Raw genomic sequence first — 19693 nt, 5'->3', positions numbered from 1 at the left:
TTTAGATATGCAGGGGAATTTATGGCTGCAAACAGTAGCTAGAAATGAAACACATTAATATGTGAAGCATTGTTTCCCAAGCAAAATAGGAATGCTGGACACAGGCAATTAAGCACTCCCTATGTTTTCTGGATGAATATGCAAATTTGACATTCAAATCAGACTTCTAAAAAAAATTTCACCCACGTTAAAACACTAAGAACATAAGTAGTCCAAAGCTTAAGTCTTTTTGCTCTAACTTTAATTACTTGCCATAATTTCAGTTAAGGGCAAGGCACTTTAGTAGGTTATCATTCTGCTCCTCCCAACTGTTTCAAAAGTCAAGTACAGTTTCTCCTGACACATCACATAGTGTATGGAATTTTTAGATGGAGAATTTACAGCAAAGTAGCATGCAGGGAATTCATTATAGCTGGGAGAAGGAAGTCACTGCAAGAAGGTGACAGTAGTGTTTGCATAATAGGTTTGCCTGTTGCAAACTTAGAGTAACTACTGAAATGCCTTAATAAATTACATACATTTTTCAGTAGTTAAAGAAGAATCTCTTAGCAGGTTCAGGAAGAAACAGGATCAAAGGGTTGATAATATGAAGTAGAAAAAAGATATGATGCGATAAGCTGTTAAAATGTATTTACCTACACAGATACACACTGCTGTTAAATGCAGATTTACAGGACAAAGGACTCTAATGACCTCTAATTCAGGGCCAAAAGGCTTTTGGGAAGAGAGAATTTGATGCTCCACTTCTCCCTCACATGATTCTGCTGCATACAGGGTCCCAATCTGCATTTAGCATTTTTGGTGGTGATGTAAGCTTCTGCCTCGTTCAAGTGCAATTTTGCTCCATTGTTTGTGGCTTCAGGACTCTGCCCTAAAACGAGATTTTATAATATCCTATTTTAAGGCCATAGGTTATTAACACCGCTGAACAAAAGACATCATAATCCTCTACAACCCTTTAACTCTGCTTTAGAATGGTTTTGAGGGCTCAAATCAAACTGTGGTGGCAATTAGGTCTTGGACTTGACCACAGGGAAAGATCTGTGTTGTAATTCCAAAGTAACTTTTTTAACCTTTTGGTAATGGACATAATCTTTTCTGAGCAGCCTATTCCTGTGGGATGTGACAAGGGGCTGGAATTAGATCATCTTTAAGGTCCCTTCCCAAATTAACTATTCCATAATTCTGTGATCCTATGAAGTGAATAAAATCAGAATATTCTTGTTAAATTTAAAGTGGAAAAGGACCAGAAGAGTTGATATTACCTGAGGAAACATCCTGCTCTGTAGGTGAAAGAAGGGGGCAGGGAGGGAAATAAAGACCAGACTATGTCCACTGCACCTCTGGATGCTATGAGATAGGAACTCCACCTTATTATGAAGTGTCTGAGCCAAAGACCAATGAAGTCAATCTGTTTCATGGGGAGGGTGAGGTTGGTCAGACTCAAAATCCTCCTTGGCTGATTAAATCTACCTTTGGTGTGAACAAGCCGCAGAGCAAGTTCAGCCTAGGACATGGCTAGAGAGAAGAAGAAACCTGAAGAAGAGAGCAGAAAGGCATTAGCACAGCAGCAAATGTCTCCTTGCACATTTTGTGGGTCTCTCTCGCACCAGGCAGCGCCAAGGTGCGATGGACACTGCAGTACCAAACTCTGCCGAGACGGTGCTGCTGCCCATCCATCCCAGCCAAGCTCCAGCTGTGCTTTGTTTCCTCCGAGTTTTTAACCAGCCCTAGGAAATGGACAGCACCCTTCCCCAATGCCTCGAATCCCAAGTCTATCTGGCAGTTATTTCAGCTTGATGTGCGGCAGTCTTTGTTAAGAAACCCACAATATTTGCATAAACAGGCTGACCTTTTAAACCGGCGCTTTGTCAGCAGGAGCTGAAGGGGAGGAGATAAGGGGAGAGAGGGGGCACAGGAGCCTTTGCTACCTGTTGCTATAAGAGAAATCATATCCTGAGGCAGAGAGACCTTTTGTTTTTATAATTGCATAAAGAATCGTATATATGTTTAACAGCGACTACTGAAACGTACACTGATTATATACATATATATATCTATATTTTATTTTTTTTTTTTTACAAACTGTGTGATCCTTCCTACACTCCTTTTCTTACGTGCTCGCTAAAGAAAAAAAATCAATAAAGCCCCCAGCAGCGTAAATCATTGCTAAGATCAGCTCACTCCACTGAGCAATTCGTGGAGTGAATTAATGATTAAATATGCTGAGAGGAACAAACCAATGTGATGACAAAGAAATCTTGGGCTTCTGCGATTTCTGACTTTTTCCCAGCAGGTTCTGGAACATAAAACTGCCAGACTGGCAAACAGGCACGAATGCTTCACACTGGTAATTACGGAGATAACAGAAAGAAGACAAAAAGCTTTTTTAATAAAAACCCAGAAATTACTCTCTCTCTTAAAGAGCACATAGAGCACAGCAGACAAGTGCTGGTGTATGATCTCTCCATATTGCCTGGCACATCCATCACCTAATCTGCATGGCTGCTGTGCTGATGGATCCTGCTAGGCGTGAGGAGCACACAGCCGTGCTGCACCGCAGGGATGCCACAGCTCCGTGTGTTGGTCTGCTCGCTGCTCCCTGACACGGGCTGGGCTCAGTTCACTCGCTCTCAGCCCACCTACACCCGGGGAAAAGCATTTTTATTAGCCATGAACGCCTGTCTGCTTCCAGCACGGGGACCAGGAGAGGGGGGGACACACATCAAGCTCCATAAATGCCGCTGCCTCCCTCTGCCCCACGCACCTTCCAATTCCGCACGCATTCCGGAGTCACCGTGCGAGGAAAAGGGGGTTTTTCCGCGGAGCCAGGGCATTATTTCCATGCCAAGAGCCTGGAAGCATCGAGAAGCGGCGGCAATGGAGGGGCGATGCTCCCTTACCCGGGGCAGCAGAGGGACACGGGGGATGAGCAGGGACATGTCCGCCCATCACAAACGCTGTCGCGTCCCCGTCCAGCTCCCACAAGCAGCATCCCCGCTTCAGGATCTCTGCAGCCCTTCCGTGCCGGGCTCGCAGGGAGAGCCGGGGAGGATGCGGGAAGGAGGGCTGCAGAAAATATCAAATAAAAAGATGAGAAATAAAAGGCTGGCCGAGGTTTGGGGGGCCAGGTGTGTTCTTACCCGGCCGGTATCGCCGCCGCGGCTCGCTGGGTTGTGGGTGCAGGAGGAGGAGGAGGAGGAGGAGGCGGAGGAAGGATGCTGCTGCCGCGCCACCCGCAGCCTGCGGGCGCGCTGTGCCCGTGCCCAGCCCGCTCCCGGAGCTGCCCCCGGGATATCGCTCTCCCCATCTCGGGCTCGGCTCCCCGTCACTGCCCGGCCCCCGGGATGAGCTCCGGCTGTCTCTGGCCCTCCCGGCTCGCTGCGGGCTTGCCTGTGTTCCACCTGTGTGGGCAAAGCTGCTCTCCTCCTGCCTGCGGCTGAGCCCACAATCTGTTATTTTTTTTTCCTCGAGAATAGCTTCCATCACCACCAAAAAAACCCAAATCTACCCCAGCGAATCCCATCCCTCTTCGCAACTCCTCTTGCTATTCGGGTTTGCTTCCCTCTCTCCTCCTCCTTCTCCCCTCCCTCTTTCCCCCCGTTTGGGTTTGGAGCCTCTCTCTGCCCTACACACACGCACAGACGGGCACGCACGGTGTAAATGGGTTGTCACATACACAGAACCGCTGCTGGTTCCCACAGTCCCCCCACCCTGCTCAGCCTGCTCTAGCTTGAAGCCGCAGATCATGGACTATATGCTTGGAGCCGGGATGCGTTTTATTCCCAGCCGCTTCGCCTCCTGCAATTTCACCCGGTGAGTAGGTTTGATCTCGCGTTCAGGTGGCGTGTTTCCAACGGGAAGGATGCTAAAAATAGCAGGGAAAAATAAAAAGAAAAGAAAAGATCAATTTTTAAAAAGTTTTTCTTCCCCTTGCTCCTGAACTGTCTGGCTCCACTTTGTAAACTCGAAGGAATTGGGAGACAACAGTTCCCTGCCCACATTCATTCCCAGTCGCGGCGCTGGGCGCTGATTGCAGCATCGCTTCCAGAGCCTTCACCTTTCCACTGCTTATTCATCACATTTCATTAATGCTTCCATCAGGCACGGTACCTGCTCCATCCCCCGGGTTAACCCTTGCAGCGGGCTCTGGAAGGGCTCAGCGCTTCTCCCCGTGCCGGGGAAAGCTCAGCATTGCTGCTGGCCGAGGGGACCGGCAGCGCGCCTGGGGAATGTCTGGGAACCTGCGGGGGGAGATCAGGCGGAAAATTTAATTGCTCTTCCCCATGCCCTGAAGAACTTGGACAGGACTGGGGGCGGAGAAGGATTCTCCAGAAGGGATGGGGAAGGATTTCCAGAGCCCATGTCGTCTGGCAGGTGCTGGGAGGTGGCAGTGGCCAGGCGGCGTGGCCGGGGGTGCGGGGCACAGCGGGGTCGGCGGCCGGGGCTTCTATCCTGCTGCCGCCACGGCTTCTCTGCAGCCTCCTTCCTCACTTCTTTATCCCATCGCACCTGATTTCATTTATCACCATTTTCGGGCATACCTGTATTTTTCACTGGCCAAAAATTGGCTCCTGAGGAGCGCAGGAAAACGTGTGCCCACCTATACCTGATGTAGAGGTAGATGGTAGAAGTCGGGCTCTTGAATCAAGTAGGGGCTTCTTCGAAAGAAAAAGAGAAAAGGACCAAGGGAAATAAACGCGTTACATTTAAAAAAGGGACAAGTGTCTTCAGAGTGCTATTTGTGGTTGATATTTCCAGGATTTCAGTGTCTCTAATTAGCGGCAGAGATCCACCCACGGTCAATAGCAGAAGGTGGGGAGGAAACATGTTATCTGTGGTGCGGAGGTATTGACTGGGCTCCGTGTAACCCTGTAATTTGGGTGCAGGATAAGTGTGAGTGTGTGTGTCTGTGTGTGCGGTCATGTCTCCAAAGCAGTACCTGCAGAGATCACAAGGGAGGTGCTAAAGGCTTCCAAGCAGGTAGAGGTGATAGGGAGAAATAACAAGACCCGAATTTATTGCCTGGTGGCAAGCAGAAGGAGGGAAAGACCAATTCAATGCCAGTGTGTGCTCCCCCCTCGTTCTTCCCTCTACCCTCTCCCTCCCCACCCTACTGCTTCCCCCCTCGGCCGCCGGATTGCTGGCTGATGTCTGGGAAGGAGTAGTGAAAAACCCCTTCAAGCGTGGGATTCCTTCCTCCAGCTCCTCTCTTCTCCCACCAGCTCGAAGCCCCCATGCGTACTTATCTCCTTCCAGCTCAGCGTCCTTCTCCTGGAGCCTCCAGCAGGTTTTCCCATTCCCTCTGGCTTGCCCCCCTGCCCTTTCCACGAGGCTGAGGTGATTAACCAAATCCCAGACATTTCTCCTGAATTACCCGCCTCTGGCGCTGCTGCTGCCGGGATCCTCCCGCACCAGGCTGCTCAGGAAACTTTCCGTGCAGGGAAACTCTAGGCAGGGAGTGCGTTTCAAAACCTCTACCTGATATTTAATCTTTGCCCCCCGCCCCCACTCAAACCTTTGGGAAAGAAAAAGCCCCAAAACAAGCCAGCATGTCCAGAGGGATTTATATCATAGTGGGAATAGCTCAGCCAGTGAGCATCTCCTTGCCGTGCTGCTTAAATGTTACCGCTCTGCAGAAAAGATTTATGTGCCCATCAGCAGAATATTTAAGACCACTCGATATTCCCTCTGCTGACGGAGCTGGGAGATGGTAAGGCACAGGATGAGGGGAGAGGAGTTGTTTAGCTCACGGGCACTGTGACGGATGGCAGTAAAACGGTGTCTGGGCAGCAAAAGTGACACACATTGGAGCGGGTGGCATTTCTGTACTCGGCGGAAGGCGAGGGCATACGGCAAATAAATCAATGCAAGTACCGTGGGCTAAACGGGCGATTGCAACAAGCGAGAGTCAGGCGTGGTAAATTGAGAAGATTCCCAGTACCCCCGATTTGCAGCATTCCGCACCCCCAGCCCAGGGATACCTTCTTCTTACATGGGGCTGGATGACTCAGAAAAACCAGAGGAATACCGGGCAGCGGCCGGACGGTTTTCGCTTTGCCATAGTTGGTTCTTTTGCTTTTTCTACCATACACTGGCGGTGTGGAAATACCTCTCCCATCCCTGAGAGAACGCTCCCAAACATCTCTCCTCCCTGTGTTTAGCTGCTCAGGTTCCCTGCTTGCCTTCACTGCCAAGGATTACCTGCACGTCCCCTGAAGCTGCGTGCATGTGGGACTCCCTGCCGGCCGGGAGCTAATTTCCCCATTTCCCACACCGCCGGTGGCAGACGGACACCCGGGAGGTGGCTCTGGCAAAGGGAACACCTTTGAGGATGTGTGCCAGCGCCCAGCCTGCCTTCTCGGCTTCCTGGGCTTAACCTGCCCCGTGTGTCCCCGGGGCAGGGACACTTGTCACCACAGGGCGTTCTGGGGGGGACACGCCGCCCTCCCCAGCGGCAGGAGGGGCTGCTCCGGGGCTCCGAGGGCAGCCGGTTTGGTGGGGGAAAGAGAGAACAGCCCCTCCAGGGAGCGGCCAGCCCGTGCGGAGGGAGCGGAGGCTTCACCGCAAAGAGTTAAGGCAGGGCTGCAGGGGGCTCCAGGCAGGAGTCCTGTGTGCGCCCCTGAGATGCACCAGCCAATCCTGGAGACAGCAGCGTGAGCTAGATGTGGCATGCTGTAAGGAGGGAGGCGAGGAAAATCGGCTGTAAACTGTCGCCGAACATCGCCAGGCAGACCTGCTGGTTGGGCTGCGATTTCTTAGAGACTTAGAGACCGTCATGCATTTAAAAAGGTAAGGGATTTGTTAGCAACAGTCTGCATTGTGATTCACTGCTGGATTCAAGTGCGTTTTGCGTGTGGCTTTCATTTAGTGATAAATTGTGTAGCGCAGAGTGGGGAGAAAGTGGAATGTGGCATGATTTACTGCTCGGGAGTCATTTTGAAATACTGTGTCAGCTTCGAGTTACAATGATTTCATGTAGAGATTAAGCGAGTGAATGCATGTGAAGTAAAGTGAATTCATGACTGGCAGAGAAATGTATGTGATAAGAGAAGGCTGTTCTGTTTTAGCAGCAAAATCAGTTATGGATCCACATGAAATGAAGGCTGGCGTGAGATAGACCTGATTTTGAGAAAATATAGAGAGTAATTCAGAGGCATGTATCTGACAAGCAAGTCTGTCAGAAAAAACAAAAATAACTTCATGCCTAGAAAAACCCGTGTTTATGAAATACATCAGGAAAGAATGCTATAGAAAGAAGTGAAGGCAGAGCCTTACAGACTCTGTATGTTCAGAGATGAGTGACTCTGACACATTAAGTGTACAGAGATAAAGCTAGAGTGGCCCTGCTTGCATTTACAGCATATAAGAAATAACTTCAGAGGAGCAATCCGTTTAGATATCAGACTTCACAGACTGCTGTCATTGCTCAACTCCATCCCTACGAGGAGTTACTCATTTTAAATAGGTGCTCTATCAGCTTTACCACAGGACCAGCTTTGGGAATAGAAACATTTGACTGGATCTCTTCCTCTCTGTATCTAAGCATTAGCAGCAGACCCTCCGCCTCAGATGCTGTTGCAGTGCTAATCAGCAGAGTTCCATCCTCTAAATTCTTGCCTCCAACCATTTTTTCTCTCTAAGATGTGTATAATTTAAGCAGGGGAAGAATAAAAAAAAAAAAAGATCTGTGATATTTTCTGTAAACGGATCCACCTCCAGTGAGAGCAAACCTCCCCAACAGATGCTGAGTTCACCAGAGTCGTGTTTGGGGTGCTTGTTCATGAAATGCTGAAACCCTGTGAGTGAAAACGTTAACTAGGAAACATGAAAACAAGCAGCTGAATGTTTTTACAGAGCTCAGTGCAGAAGGCAGCATTTGTACAACAAGCCAACAAAACAACTTGAGAATCTTCAAGTGATGTAATCATCCCATCTTATCCCTTCCTATATTTTTTACTACTCTCTGAATGTCTTTGCGAAGAATTATTTACAGAAGTCAATTCATTGTTTACACTGTGTCCAAAAATTTAGTTTTTAGTCACATAGCATGCAGTGACTTTCTACTCCACTCAGTCCCAGGCAATGATTTATGGGACTAAAATATTTTTTACTTAATTTGTGTTAATTCACAGTCATATCTGATTTTGATCAGTCTAAGTCATTTCTTGCTTGAGATGCAACAACCATTGAAAACAAAACGAAGATCTTTTTACCAGCAAGCTTGCTTTTTCAGCAGTTTTTGAAAATCTAAATTGGAAAACTGGATGGTCAAACTTACCTCAGTTTTCCTTAGAAGAAAAAGAGTGATGGAAGGTATTAGATGATAGTTTCTGGAAACATTGTTTTCTAGCTCTCAAGCATACCCTGTGCAGCTCTTTCTTAATCCTCCCAAAGCTTCACTTCTCTTTAAAACCAGAAGTAGACATTTTTTTACTCTCCTGAAACAGTAGTAATGTCATATGGGAGCAAAATCACCAGAAACACACTTTGACAAACAGAGCCCAAGTGCTCTTTGAGAGGGGTTGCCCTGAAACCACTGTCCTGTTAGAGCTACAGGTAGCAGACTACAGCCAATCATTTCATGGGGAAGTTATCTAACTTCTTCTTGATCTCATCCTATACCATTATAAGAGAACATTTAAAAAATATATATATTTGCAACTTTTCATATAATTGCTTTCCTTTTGCTCAATATATGTGTGTTCAGTGAGGGCCTGATCTTGGACAATTAAAGGAGACCAGAAAATCCCTATCAACTTCAATAAAAGCCAGATCAATTTCCAAAACAATATTTTGGAACCAAAGTGAACTTCAGGTTTAGAAGAAAACAAACAGTGAGCATCGTGGAGTTACACGCTGCGTACTGAGCAGTGGGAGGCTTTGCACATCTTGAGTCAAATAATATTAAAATACTAAAGAACTGAAGAATTTGTGACCTGATCTTACGTTGGTCTAGGCCTCAGTACTTTTTCATCATTGATAAATCAACATTTTTCTGTATGAAGCTGAGGAATATTGAGAGAGCCCCACTGAGATGCAGGTAATCAGCACCTTGTGACTCAACTCATCACCCTGCTGAAAACTGCAGTGTGAATAAATTTGGTCTTCTAGCTCTGAAGTTACTAATTTATCTGTACCACAGTTTGTGGGCACACACAACAATAGTTTTTATGTCCCTGTGCATACATAGATATAAATGTGCATGATATGCACTACACATCCTTCACACCCATGGTCTGTATAATCATTTTTTGCCCTTGCTCATACCATGGGAAGGATTATTTAGCCCAGTCTGTTTCCCATCTCCCACTGAAAGTCTTCACCTGCTCCATGTGCCACAAAAAAACGTGCTGAGGACACTCTACCACATCAGAGCTTTTAAACTCTAACTAATGAGCCTCTCCCAAAGGCCACAGATTCTATTCCACCTTCAGAAGATGATTGACCAGGCAATATATATTGTTAGCTAAATTAACACAATTAAACTGTAGTGGTTTCTCTTATAATGAGGTGAGATCGTAAGGCTCGTGTGTCAGATACCTTTATTGTAACAGTTACATTAATGGGGAAAAATTCTGCTCATTTGCAGTAACACCTTTACTGCCACATCCACCAGTACTTGATTAATGAGAAAAGTGGTTTGTAAGGCACTTATTATACATTGGCAAGTAACGGATGTAAATCTGGGGAATCAGAGCACTGCTCTATACCCTCAATGCCATATTATTCATGACTACTGAGAATTCTGTAGTCTGGGCTAATTTAGCTCTTTCAGTACTTATAAATCTACGGAAATAACAAAAACACCTAGTTAACTGAACATTGATGTCACTGAAGTCAAATGGGATTATTAAAATCCATTATCAATTTTACTGCTTAGTATTTTCTTTTTTTTTCTTTTTTTTTCCTTTTATTTGATATCTGTTTCTAAGGAGGCTTACCATCACTAGTGAAAAACACTGCTAAGTGCTGGATGGAGGTGGCAGCCCAAGTGTATCTTTTTATTTCACTGTTTTCCACCTAAAACATTATTGATCCCCATTCATTAACAATTTGCTGGATGGAGAGAACATGTATAGGTTACAACAGTTTCAATATTGAATAATTCTATATGTTTTGTACTTAATGTGCTGCCCTAAAGGTTAAAACTGCTGTAGTTAAGGACAGAGGTGATACCACCTCTTTTTCTCCAGAATGTGTAGCTGCTCAGCATCTCCTGGATCAATTCCCTTTCTCCTTTAGGTCTGTACCAATATTTGTAAGGAAGATGTTTAGGTAAAGCAGCACTGTTTATGCAGGTCGAGACTCATCCTGCTGCCAGTCTCTGGAGACTGTGGATTTATTTCACAGAGAGCCATTAGTTGGTGATGTTCTCTTTCTAAGTCACTACTCCTGTGGGATGTGAATCTGACTCATTGGCTTAAAAAGTAAAAGCTTTACTACCTACCTAAGTACCCTTTAAGCTCTCTGTTAGCTTGAGTTTATTAGATGGATTCACATTAGTTAAAGAGATGGTAGTGGGTTTTTTATTGTTTTTTTTTTTTTTCCTTGTTTTTGTTTTTTTTTTTTTTGGAAAAGTACTCTTATTTATAAACCAGCTTAACTTCTTCTTGGCCAGGCAAAGTCTAGAACATTTTGTCTGTCTTTCTGGAAAATTAAGCTATAATGAAGAAAACTGATGATCCTCATACTCAGAGAGGCTACAGTGATCTGTAATTCCCCATAAACAGACATGCGTCTGTCATTCAGCACTCTACAGGTACTACTGAAAGTTTAAAGCTCCTTAACAAATTTCTACTAAATAAGAATGTGTTTTTCCATGAGCTACAACAAGACATAGCGACGATTTTGTACTTAGGCTGTTTTAGACTGGGTCATGTCTAAATTAAAACAGTAGAGAGATTGCAATTGCTGATGCAAACTCAGACTGTCACTCCTTGTAGCATGATATTCATAAAAAAGATGTCTTTTAGCAGACTTTTTTTCCTCTCTAATTTTGCAATTTCTTTTAATCTTGTCAAAAATCAAGTATTGCAAGGCAGTTTTGGTGCTAGATTTATGTGAGATAGCAGGCTGCCCAGTACACATAATTATTACTTGTACAATCAAGCTTTATCCATCCTGCGCTGCAATTAGCCCCAGACTGGTTCGTTGGAGCTTGAATCTTTGCTCAGTCAGCCATAAAGTCCCTACTCTTGCTATAAAAAATTAATAGCTGTAACATGAACATTTAAGAGGATCTGGCTACTGCCCATGCAGTGGCTACAGGCTTGGAACACTGCGGCAAAGGGATTGTGGAGAAATAATGCAACAGATTTGAGGAGAACCAGCTGCAGAACAATGGTCTCTTGAAGCTTCTAGGAGTCCTGCCTTGGGAGCTGGCACAACAGGTGGTGTAGGCTTGTTGTTTTTTCCTGCTAGAATAAATAAGTTGAAGATGAGGAACCTGAAAAGAGTTTTAACTGTTCATTTATATCAGCTGAAAACCGTGTATGCCATCTGTGAAGTCAGCTGTAAAATATTTTGTGAGATCTGGAGCACTTTTGTCTGAAAGACATAATAAAGAGACAAAATGAATACTATTCTATTAGATATCATTGTGAGGAAATAAAATATATAAAATAATCCATTCTTCTTGCAAGGCATCCAGAAAAACGCATTGAAAGAAAAACTTTGTGCCATTAGATCTTTATGGATATCATTCTTAACTAGTGGCCTAAGTTGTAACTACCAATTTTCACATGGAGAATAAAATCAAGGACAGCATAACTCCTTGACCAGATTCAGCCTTAGCTAAAATTAGAGGGCTATGTCCCATGCCTGAGTCAGAGCCTCTAAACTGAGAAAATCATTCTTAGAAATAAAAGAACCCTCAACCAGGTTATTTGTGGATTAGGTCACGTAATATCTGAGGGGATGGAAGTAAATGAAACTGGGTTGGAGTGTGTCAATATATCCCTATTGCAATCAGTATAGTTCATTGCTATTTTGGATCTCTTCTTAAGTCCAGAGAACAGCTATACACCATTATTTTTTCCTTCATTATTGTACAAACAATATTAGTTAGCACTTCAACAGCTTCAAAGAAACTTCTATTTTTGCCTGAGACTGACAATTCCTTTCCTCTCCATCCTTTTTTCAGAGCATTTGTTGCAAAATCTCCAGGAACAGAAATTTTAAGCAGCAACAAAAATAGTCAACCACTCTGTTCGTGGAATAATCAACCTCCTTTTTATTTTATAACATCTTTGCCATCCAGTAATTTGAACGCATTCTATAAGCACTGGTTGTTCAGGCTTTATAATAGAAAAGGTAAAGGGACTTGGCAAGGCTTATACTGCAAAATCAAAGTTGTACTCTAAGGTAACTCAGCTCCAAGTATTCTCCTTCCTCTCTGTAACCTGAATCATCTTCAGTTCAACAATCTGTTGGCGAGCAAAGTTTCCTCCCACTCCATCCCATTTTAGCCCTTCTGCTCTCATCAGTTATTTTTGGAATTGTCCTCGGGCTCAAAGGGCTCTGGAACCAAAGCTTTAGTATACAGTGTGTAAATTGCTGCTGCCTCCTGTTCTAGATGGGAGCAGCTGTAAGAGCTTGGGGTTTAAAAACGAGTACAAGGATGAATTAAAAGAGGAAGGGGCTGTTTGTTACTCTGGAGTGGTTTGCTGGATATAGCTGATTTACATTGGTCTCTGTATCCTACTGACACTTAGCTGTCAAACTGGGTCAGAAAACTTGTCTGGGGACTAAAAAGGAGACATACTGCTGGAACTAGTATGTCATGACTTTTCAAAGATTGTTTATTACTTAATTTTAGGGCATAGTTTTTACAAATCCTGAGAACCAACTCAATTACCAATAAAACACACCCAATGAGATTATCAGAGTGGAGAATGCTGGATGATTAGAAGTTAAGCATTCAGCTAAAAAAAAATAACAACAACCCAGTAAGATGCAATGAAGGCTTCTAAATACATGTCTCCTGTTGGGATTTTCTTCAAAGTTGAAAGCTCCAGTATGCAAAATTGTATGCCACAGCAACACATGTCAGTCTGTGCCTGAGGAAATGCTGGACCAGAACCTCTCCCAAAGCTGTTATTTTTTTGTAGAGCCACTCCCAAAATTATTTCAAGAGAGCCTGTTCTGTTCCCCTTCTAACACTTTTCATACTATCAGATGCTTTAGCTGAAAATTTTTGGAAAATTTAGGAGAATGTTTAGCATAACTTGTGTGATGGAAGAGTGACTTAAGACTGAAATGTCATGCAGAGTTTTCATGCAAAGAGTTTTTGCACACAGGATAGTCTGTATGCACTCGTGGACTTGCAAAGATTAAGGTTTTATCCCTACGGACTTCAACCCCTATGGACTTTTATGATTGCAAAATGCAGTCATCCAGCCTGGAGCTGACTTCAAGCTCTCAAAGCAGCAAGTTTTCTGGGTCTTTGTGCCATCCTGGGTGTTGGTCAGAAACCCAGGGCTCATCCATTCCAGAAATCAGCTTCATTTTAGCTCCTTGTGTAAATGGTACCTGTTGCCTACCAAGAATTTTGGTGCTAGTCCCCATTTAAAGATGAGGAACTGAGACGTGATGAGGAGTTGAGTGGATCATGCAGTGAAAGGAAAATGGGGTATGGCTTTAAACTGAAGGGGAGTAGATTTAGAGACTTAGATTGGACATAGAGAAGAAATTCCTCCCTGTGAGGGTGGGGTGGCTCTGGCACAGGTTTCCCAGAGAAGCTGTGGCTGCCCCTGGATCCCCAGAAGTGTCCCAGGTCAGGTTGGATGGGGCTTGGAGCAACCTGGGATAGTGGAAGGTGTCCCTGCCCATGGCAGGGGGTGAGACTGGGTGATCTTTAAGGTCCCTTCCAACCCAAATCATTCTGTGGCTCAGTGGTTTCTCCCTTTCAGGTATACACCAGCACTGTCCCACCAGCACCATACAAGCTGGGACTGGAGGTCCCACCCTGGTCAGCACAAGGTGGGTGGAGGACTCAGATAAGGCTGGTCAAGGCTGTTGAGGCCTTTTTGTGCTCTCAGAGCCTTGACAGGCAATATCTTCCCCTCACTGGGCTCCTTGTAGAAACAGATTCACTCATTAAGGCAGAAAGACTGCAATGGCATTTTGGGGTTGCTGCTCTACATCATCAGCTAGAACACATAAAGATCCGTTTGCACAGGAGGATGAACTTAGATTAACAGATTCAAAAAGTACCTGAGGGAGTTTATACATCATGATTTGGGCAGTAAAGGCAAAAATCAAGTCTTTTACAAATATCAGACATTGAAAGAATTATCTCAGTCTGCCTGACAGCCAGCAGATACTTCATGGGCTGAGGAGGCTGGCACTTGCAGGACTGGGAAGGAACAGAAAGCGCATGGAGACACCAACTGAAGGCTCATAGGCATTTTCAGGAGTGAAATTCTGCAGGGACAGAGCAAATACCAAGGCATGCTCTGTGGGCAAAGGTTGTAACACTCAGTAACCAGCCCTCACATTCCAGACAGACTCGAGGGCGGCTGCAGAGGTTGGGCTGACATATTCTCTCTTTCCATGAATGCATTTTATGTTTTCTCCTCTTCTCTGAAGGCAGGGATGAGGAAAAAACATAGCAGGATTGTTTTTTAAAAAAATAAAAACCAGACATCTTATTTCGTCTTTATTTCAGCTGTTGAGGACATAGTTACATAGGGGTCTTGTCTTTGAGAGGGGAGAAGAAAACTACAATCTGGCAGTAGATGCAGCTCTGTTTGAATAAAGGAAAGATGCTGATTTAGGGTGCATGTAGTCAAAACTTCTACTGGGAACTGGTATGAAGACTTATTTTTTAAGCCTGGAATGTAAAACTCTCCTAAGCTTGTTGGACATGGAATTAATTTCTCCTTTCAGACATTTTTTTTCAGATTATTGTAGCTCAGGATGAACACCAAAGAACAAGCTGATTCAATCCCCCTCTGGAAAATCATGTTGACAAATCCAGCTTGTCTATCCAGGTGCCTTCTAATGTTTCCACAGTGTCACACTGCAGCTCACATGGTCAGACCTGATGGCAGGGAGAACTCACCATCCTCTATCCTGGTCCTTCTGAGCAACCTGGGCCAGCTGCCATTGGCATGAGCTGAGCTTTAAGATCCCTTCCAACCCAACCCCCTGTGACTCTGTGGTTCAGTGATTCCAGTGCCACAAACACCTGTTCTGTTTCTTTGCTCTACCAAAGTCACTTATTGGCTCTCCTGCTCCTGCACCAGACACTGGGAGCGCTTCAAACTGGACTGTGACCACAGGACAGAGCAGCCCACCTCGGTCCACAAGTCCTTTTGCTCTCCTTCAGGGAGTTCAGCTTGGGAGAAGTTTTTTTTCTATGGATTTGAGCATCATCCTTTGAAGAACAGAACCTATGTGGCGGCTAAGCCCAGAGCAGAGCACAACTGGGACACTTTTTGCTCTCTGCTCTACCTTCCTCCTCTGTAGCTGATACTGATTGCAGCACCTTGTGCTCTTTTCTTCCAGAGCACGTCATCAGCTCCATGGCTGTTTCATTTACACTGGGCTGTGCGAGAATTCCATGGACAGGTGCCTCCTCGGGTCTCATTCACTTAAAATTGTTAGCAGGAGAAAAATGGCTTATTGAAAAGAGAATAAGAGTCACTGATGGTAACGCAGTAGGTCCTGTGGAGCTTTGCAAAGGTGGGCAATGTGATCATCACACTTCAGATGGGGAAGTGAAAGCAGAGACACATGAAGTGATAAACCTAAGGACTTACAGCAGATAAGAGCAATCTCTGAGGCACAGACTATTGCTTTATTCTTTATGCAAAATGTCTTTCCATTTTTCAGTGTCAAAATACCTTTGAAAAAAATGGTCTGAACTTATCTTGCCTTCTCTGAGCTTCACTGTTTCCCATCCAGCTGTGGTAAATAAAATGTTGCTTCTTGCTGTTGATTCAAAGTTGTAGCATTCCTGAGAATTTTGTGTAATACCTAGAAAACAAAAGGTTTGCTCCATTCCTGTTTTCCATGATGTGCAATCTGAAAGAAATATGAAGAGTACTGTGCTGCACCATGTATTGCACTTGATCAAAACTAGTAAATTTGAAATCCCTGTGGCTTGTAAGTAATAGAGATGGAGTACCAAAACCCTCATAAATGGTAAAATTATGACCTTGCTGAAATCCAACTGCCTACAAACAGAATTGGATGTATTCCACTCCATCTGTTTATCGCATTTTTTCTTTGTTTGTTTATTTTTAAACTACATAGAAGTAATATTTAATATTTAGATTAGTTCAAGGAAAGCCAAGCTTTGTTTTTTGCATAAAAAAGCACCATCTTAGATATGCTAATTTTCTATATGTTATAGAAAGTTATTTATTACTTTCCTTTGATAGGACATAGCTGAGAATAGCGGTCTTAAATTTTTATTTCATCATTATGGGAAATTACAGACAGGAGAATCTGACTTCAGCATAGAGTATTCTCAATTTTCCACAGAGAGCTGGGATGTATCAGTATTTTCTTGGAATTCAAGTGAACACAAAAACCGAAGGACTTCAGAGAGACCCTGGTCTCTTGCATTTCTGCTGACAGAAGGGGATCTTTGTGGGATCTCCGACCAAGGCCTCAGGTACATCTCTCACATTCCAGGGTAAAGAGAAATATTGAAAAAAACCCTGAAACCTGATCTTAAAAATGCCCATCCATTTGTACAGTGACTTTATTTAGATCCTGGAGAATTGCAGGTAGATGTGGCCCAAAGAAGTTACCGGTGATGCCTAACGTCAACTCTATTGACTTTTACCTAAAAGATTGCTCTACTGGTGAACCAGTAATGACCAATTTAGTAGTTGTATCTCTACTATAAACACATCTGTATCATACTTGACTCTCACCTCTTGGGAAATAAAAGGTTACATGCATTGAGGTAGCAATATATGACTTTTTTTTTACCTGAGAAATTTTTCCACGATTTCCATTGTAGAAAGGATTTGAAATTTACTGATTTTTCTTTCTTGAGCATTGCTGTGCACACATCTGGGCTGGCTCTATTCTGTGTATCTTAGTATACATGGTTTATTAATTAATGTTCTGTAAGCAAGAGAGCTGAACCCACAAATCAAGCAGACACTTCAATCTGCACTGTTTTAGCTTAGTGTCTTACTGCGTTCATAAACTAGCCTGTGTAATTATATACAATTTTAATATTTTTTAAAAATCACCTAAAAAGGAAAGAGTGAATTTGGTGGGGCTTACCCTACAATACAATGACAACCAAAAGACCACAGATGTCCTGCTCTCTTGTTCACAGCTGAAGCTTGATGAAATTTGTCCCAGTGGCCACAGTGTTTGCATTGCACTCGCCAGCTGGGTATCCTCCCATGATGTAAATACATGGATTGTGCCAGTCTTCAGAGCCTTTACATGCTCATGAGAAGTAGGACTTAGCTATGGTATTCCCAGAAGATGCTGAGTCAAATTCTTGCTACTAATGCCAGTGAGGAGACAATAGATTTCTAAAGAAGAATTTAGCCTGATTTGCTTCTTGAACTCACCTTAAACTCAGAATTTAGAAGAAGGACCAAAAGTTTATCAGCATTTACAAGTGGTAGCTGGGTGAAACCATGGAGATAACAGAAAATAATTGTGCAGAGCATCCATACTTGAGAACTGTCCTTTAAGCCAGCACTTCAAAGAGGCTGTTGTTGATATGACAGTTTTTATCAAAGAATAAATATTGCATTATTTGCTCTCTGTGTATTGTCTTTACTTGAAAATCTACCAGCTCTGTTACTTAACAGGTGTTTTAGATGCCATGCCCCACCCTTTATCTACCACAAATTTAATACAGATTGCTCTTTCCTGGAATTCTATGATGGCTTTGTAACTGCAAACTTTGTACGTTCCATATGCCTGTAACAGTCTTTAGAAAATGTTTTCAGGGCATTTGCATTAATTAGAGAATCTGAATATTCGAAATTTTAAGATATTTCTGATAGTGTAAGCTTTGCAAAAATCCTTTTGCTAGAATTTTCTAAATTATCTTTTAATGGAAAACACTCATTTAGGTCCCTGTAATAGCTTAACCCCTCCCTTAGCAGTCATCTTTTCAGGCTTCTGTTCCTTGCTTGGTAAAGTTTCCTTCTCAGGGGTGTTATGAGGATTAATGCAATGCAGAATGATTTTACAATGACAGGACAACAGAGACAAGCGGATAAGTACCAGGTACAAATGCACACATGATTCTTCTCTCCTATTTCTGTCCTATATTTATGCTCTTTTGGAATATACCTCCATAGATCTTTAAAAGAAGGAGATCTTTAAAACAAGATTATTTTCTTCTGTACCCACATAGGTTCTCTATAGGTGTTTCGCCAGTGGTTAATTTATGACACACTATGAGGTGCAGCATGAAGTCAAAAATAAATTCCTGGCTCTTCCACTATTTCTGTCCAAGTGTTCATTTAGTCTAGTTTTAGGAATATGCTACATATACACAGTAATTAATTTTCCAATCCTAATATTATAATTTTGAATTCAAAAGGGACTCAATTAGTCATCATTACAGCCTGAAACACTTTAGTGTTAATAAGTCACTGAAAAAGTAAACTCCTATCTCTTCTCATTGAATCAAGTATGTGAATTTTTCAGTAGAAAAGTTAGAAATTTTAATACAGCAGTAGGTATGAAAATTAAAATTCTCATGACATTCACTTTATGTAACTTCATGTAACATCAAGAAATTGTGCCCAGGATCTTCCCTGTCCATACTAAGGATGATGGAAGGGAATGAGTATACTGTGCAATATATTTTTCCCTGATTAGTGATAAGAAGAGACAAAAGCATTTGTGGATTTTTGCTCTGTTGTGATGCAAAGGCTGGTCTGGCCTGTCTGGAAGTGACTGGAATGTTTTCTTCATTTATACTGACCTATTTTTTAACAGGAACTGGCCACCAAATGATCATCATGGCTTTTATGGGCCAGTAGAGCAATCTATTGCATTTCAGTTTTGCTTCAAATGTGTCCTGATTTTCCCAGACAGTGGGAGGAAGGTCATGCAGTGGTGTAACCTCAAATACATGAATTTCAATCTGTGAAGGAAAAAAAACCAACCCACCAGTCTAGGAAGATGATACTCAAACTTCAATATGCAGACTCTTCTTGCATGGAAGTGATAGTGATGACTTGGGATTATGAATAAAAGTTGTAGAGGTCTCAGTTGTAGAATTCAGTGGAATTTAATTTCAAAGGATTTATAAAATTAATGTAATCTGTGTTTTATGGTCAGAAACTACTGCATGGCTGTAACTGTTTATGGTTACAATTCAGTGTCTTGGCACATGCTCAGCATGAAATATGAGCAGGGCCTTTCTTTATACATTTATTGTTTTGAGAATCGTGTCCAAATCATGTTACAAACAATTACACCACATAAAGCTTGAGTACTTATCTCGTTGTATAGATAGATTATTATATTCTTAGACTGTAAATTCCTGTGAGTTCACAAGAACCTCTGTGCTCTCCTGCAGGCAGTCAGCTTCCAGCAGACTCTTGAGAATATTAATGTCTCATACATGCACAGAGCATATTTATTCAGTGACACAATTTTCATTATAAGGGATGGGGGTGCTGAATGTTCAGTTGCAGGGCTGTTCTGTTGGAAATATCCTTCTTTTAGGGTGCACTTACAGACC

General features: G+C 43.3%; 1 protein-coding gene and 1 long non-coding RNA gene across 9 annotated transcripts in view; one reads left to right on the top strand and one right to left on the bottom strand.

Moving 5' to 3' along the window:
• Positions 1-224: 224 nt before the first annotated feature.
• LOC117000059 lies at positions 225-5371 on the bottom strand. Of its 6 annotated transcripts, none has more exons than XR_004418697.1 (4): positions 4114-5371; positions 3144-3868; positions 2768-2855; positions 225-2642 (listed from the first exon to the last, which is right to left on the bottom strand). It is a non-coding gene; the product is annotated as an uncharacterized LOC117000059 (long non-coding RNA). The 6 variants fall into 6 exon arrangements; XR_004418692.2 differs by having other exon boundaries at positions 2768-3069; positions 4114-5099; XR_004418695.2 differs by having other exon boundaries at positions 225-871; positions 1371-3069; positions 4114-5097.
• LOC117000058 (BMP/retinoic acid-inducible neural-specific protein 3) overlaps positions 3731-19693 on the top strand; it is a 194886-nt gene continuing 178923 nt past the window's right edge. Inside the window, exon 1 of one of the 3 annotated variants that reach the window (XM_033067407.1) lies at positions 3731-3816. Coding sequence is in view for 1 of the 3 variants with exons in the window: in XM_033067409.1 (XP_032923300.1) it covers positions 3749-3816 (68 nt within the window). In the remaining 2 variants the exon portion in view is untranslated. Of the gene's footprint in view, positions 3817-6496; positions 6793-19693 lie in introns of those variants that run through there. The other 2 variants (XM_033067409.1, XM_033067408.2) reach the window with 2 other exon arrangements.

Source organism: Catharus ustulatus, chromosome 9 (assembly GCF_009819885.2).
Source record: "Catharus ustulatus isolate bCatUst1 chromosome 9, bCatUst1.pri.v2, whole genome shotgun sequence".
NCBI classification, from domain to species: domain Eukaryota; kingdom Metazoa; phylum Chordata; class Aves; order Passeriformes; family Turdidae; genus Catharus; species Catharus ustulatus.
Note: the sequence above shows the minus strand (reverse complement) of the source record. Positions and strands in the feature narration are given on the sequence as shown.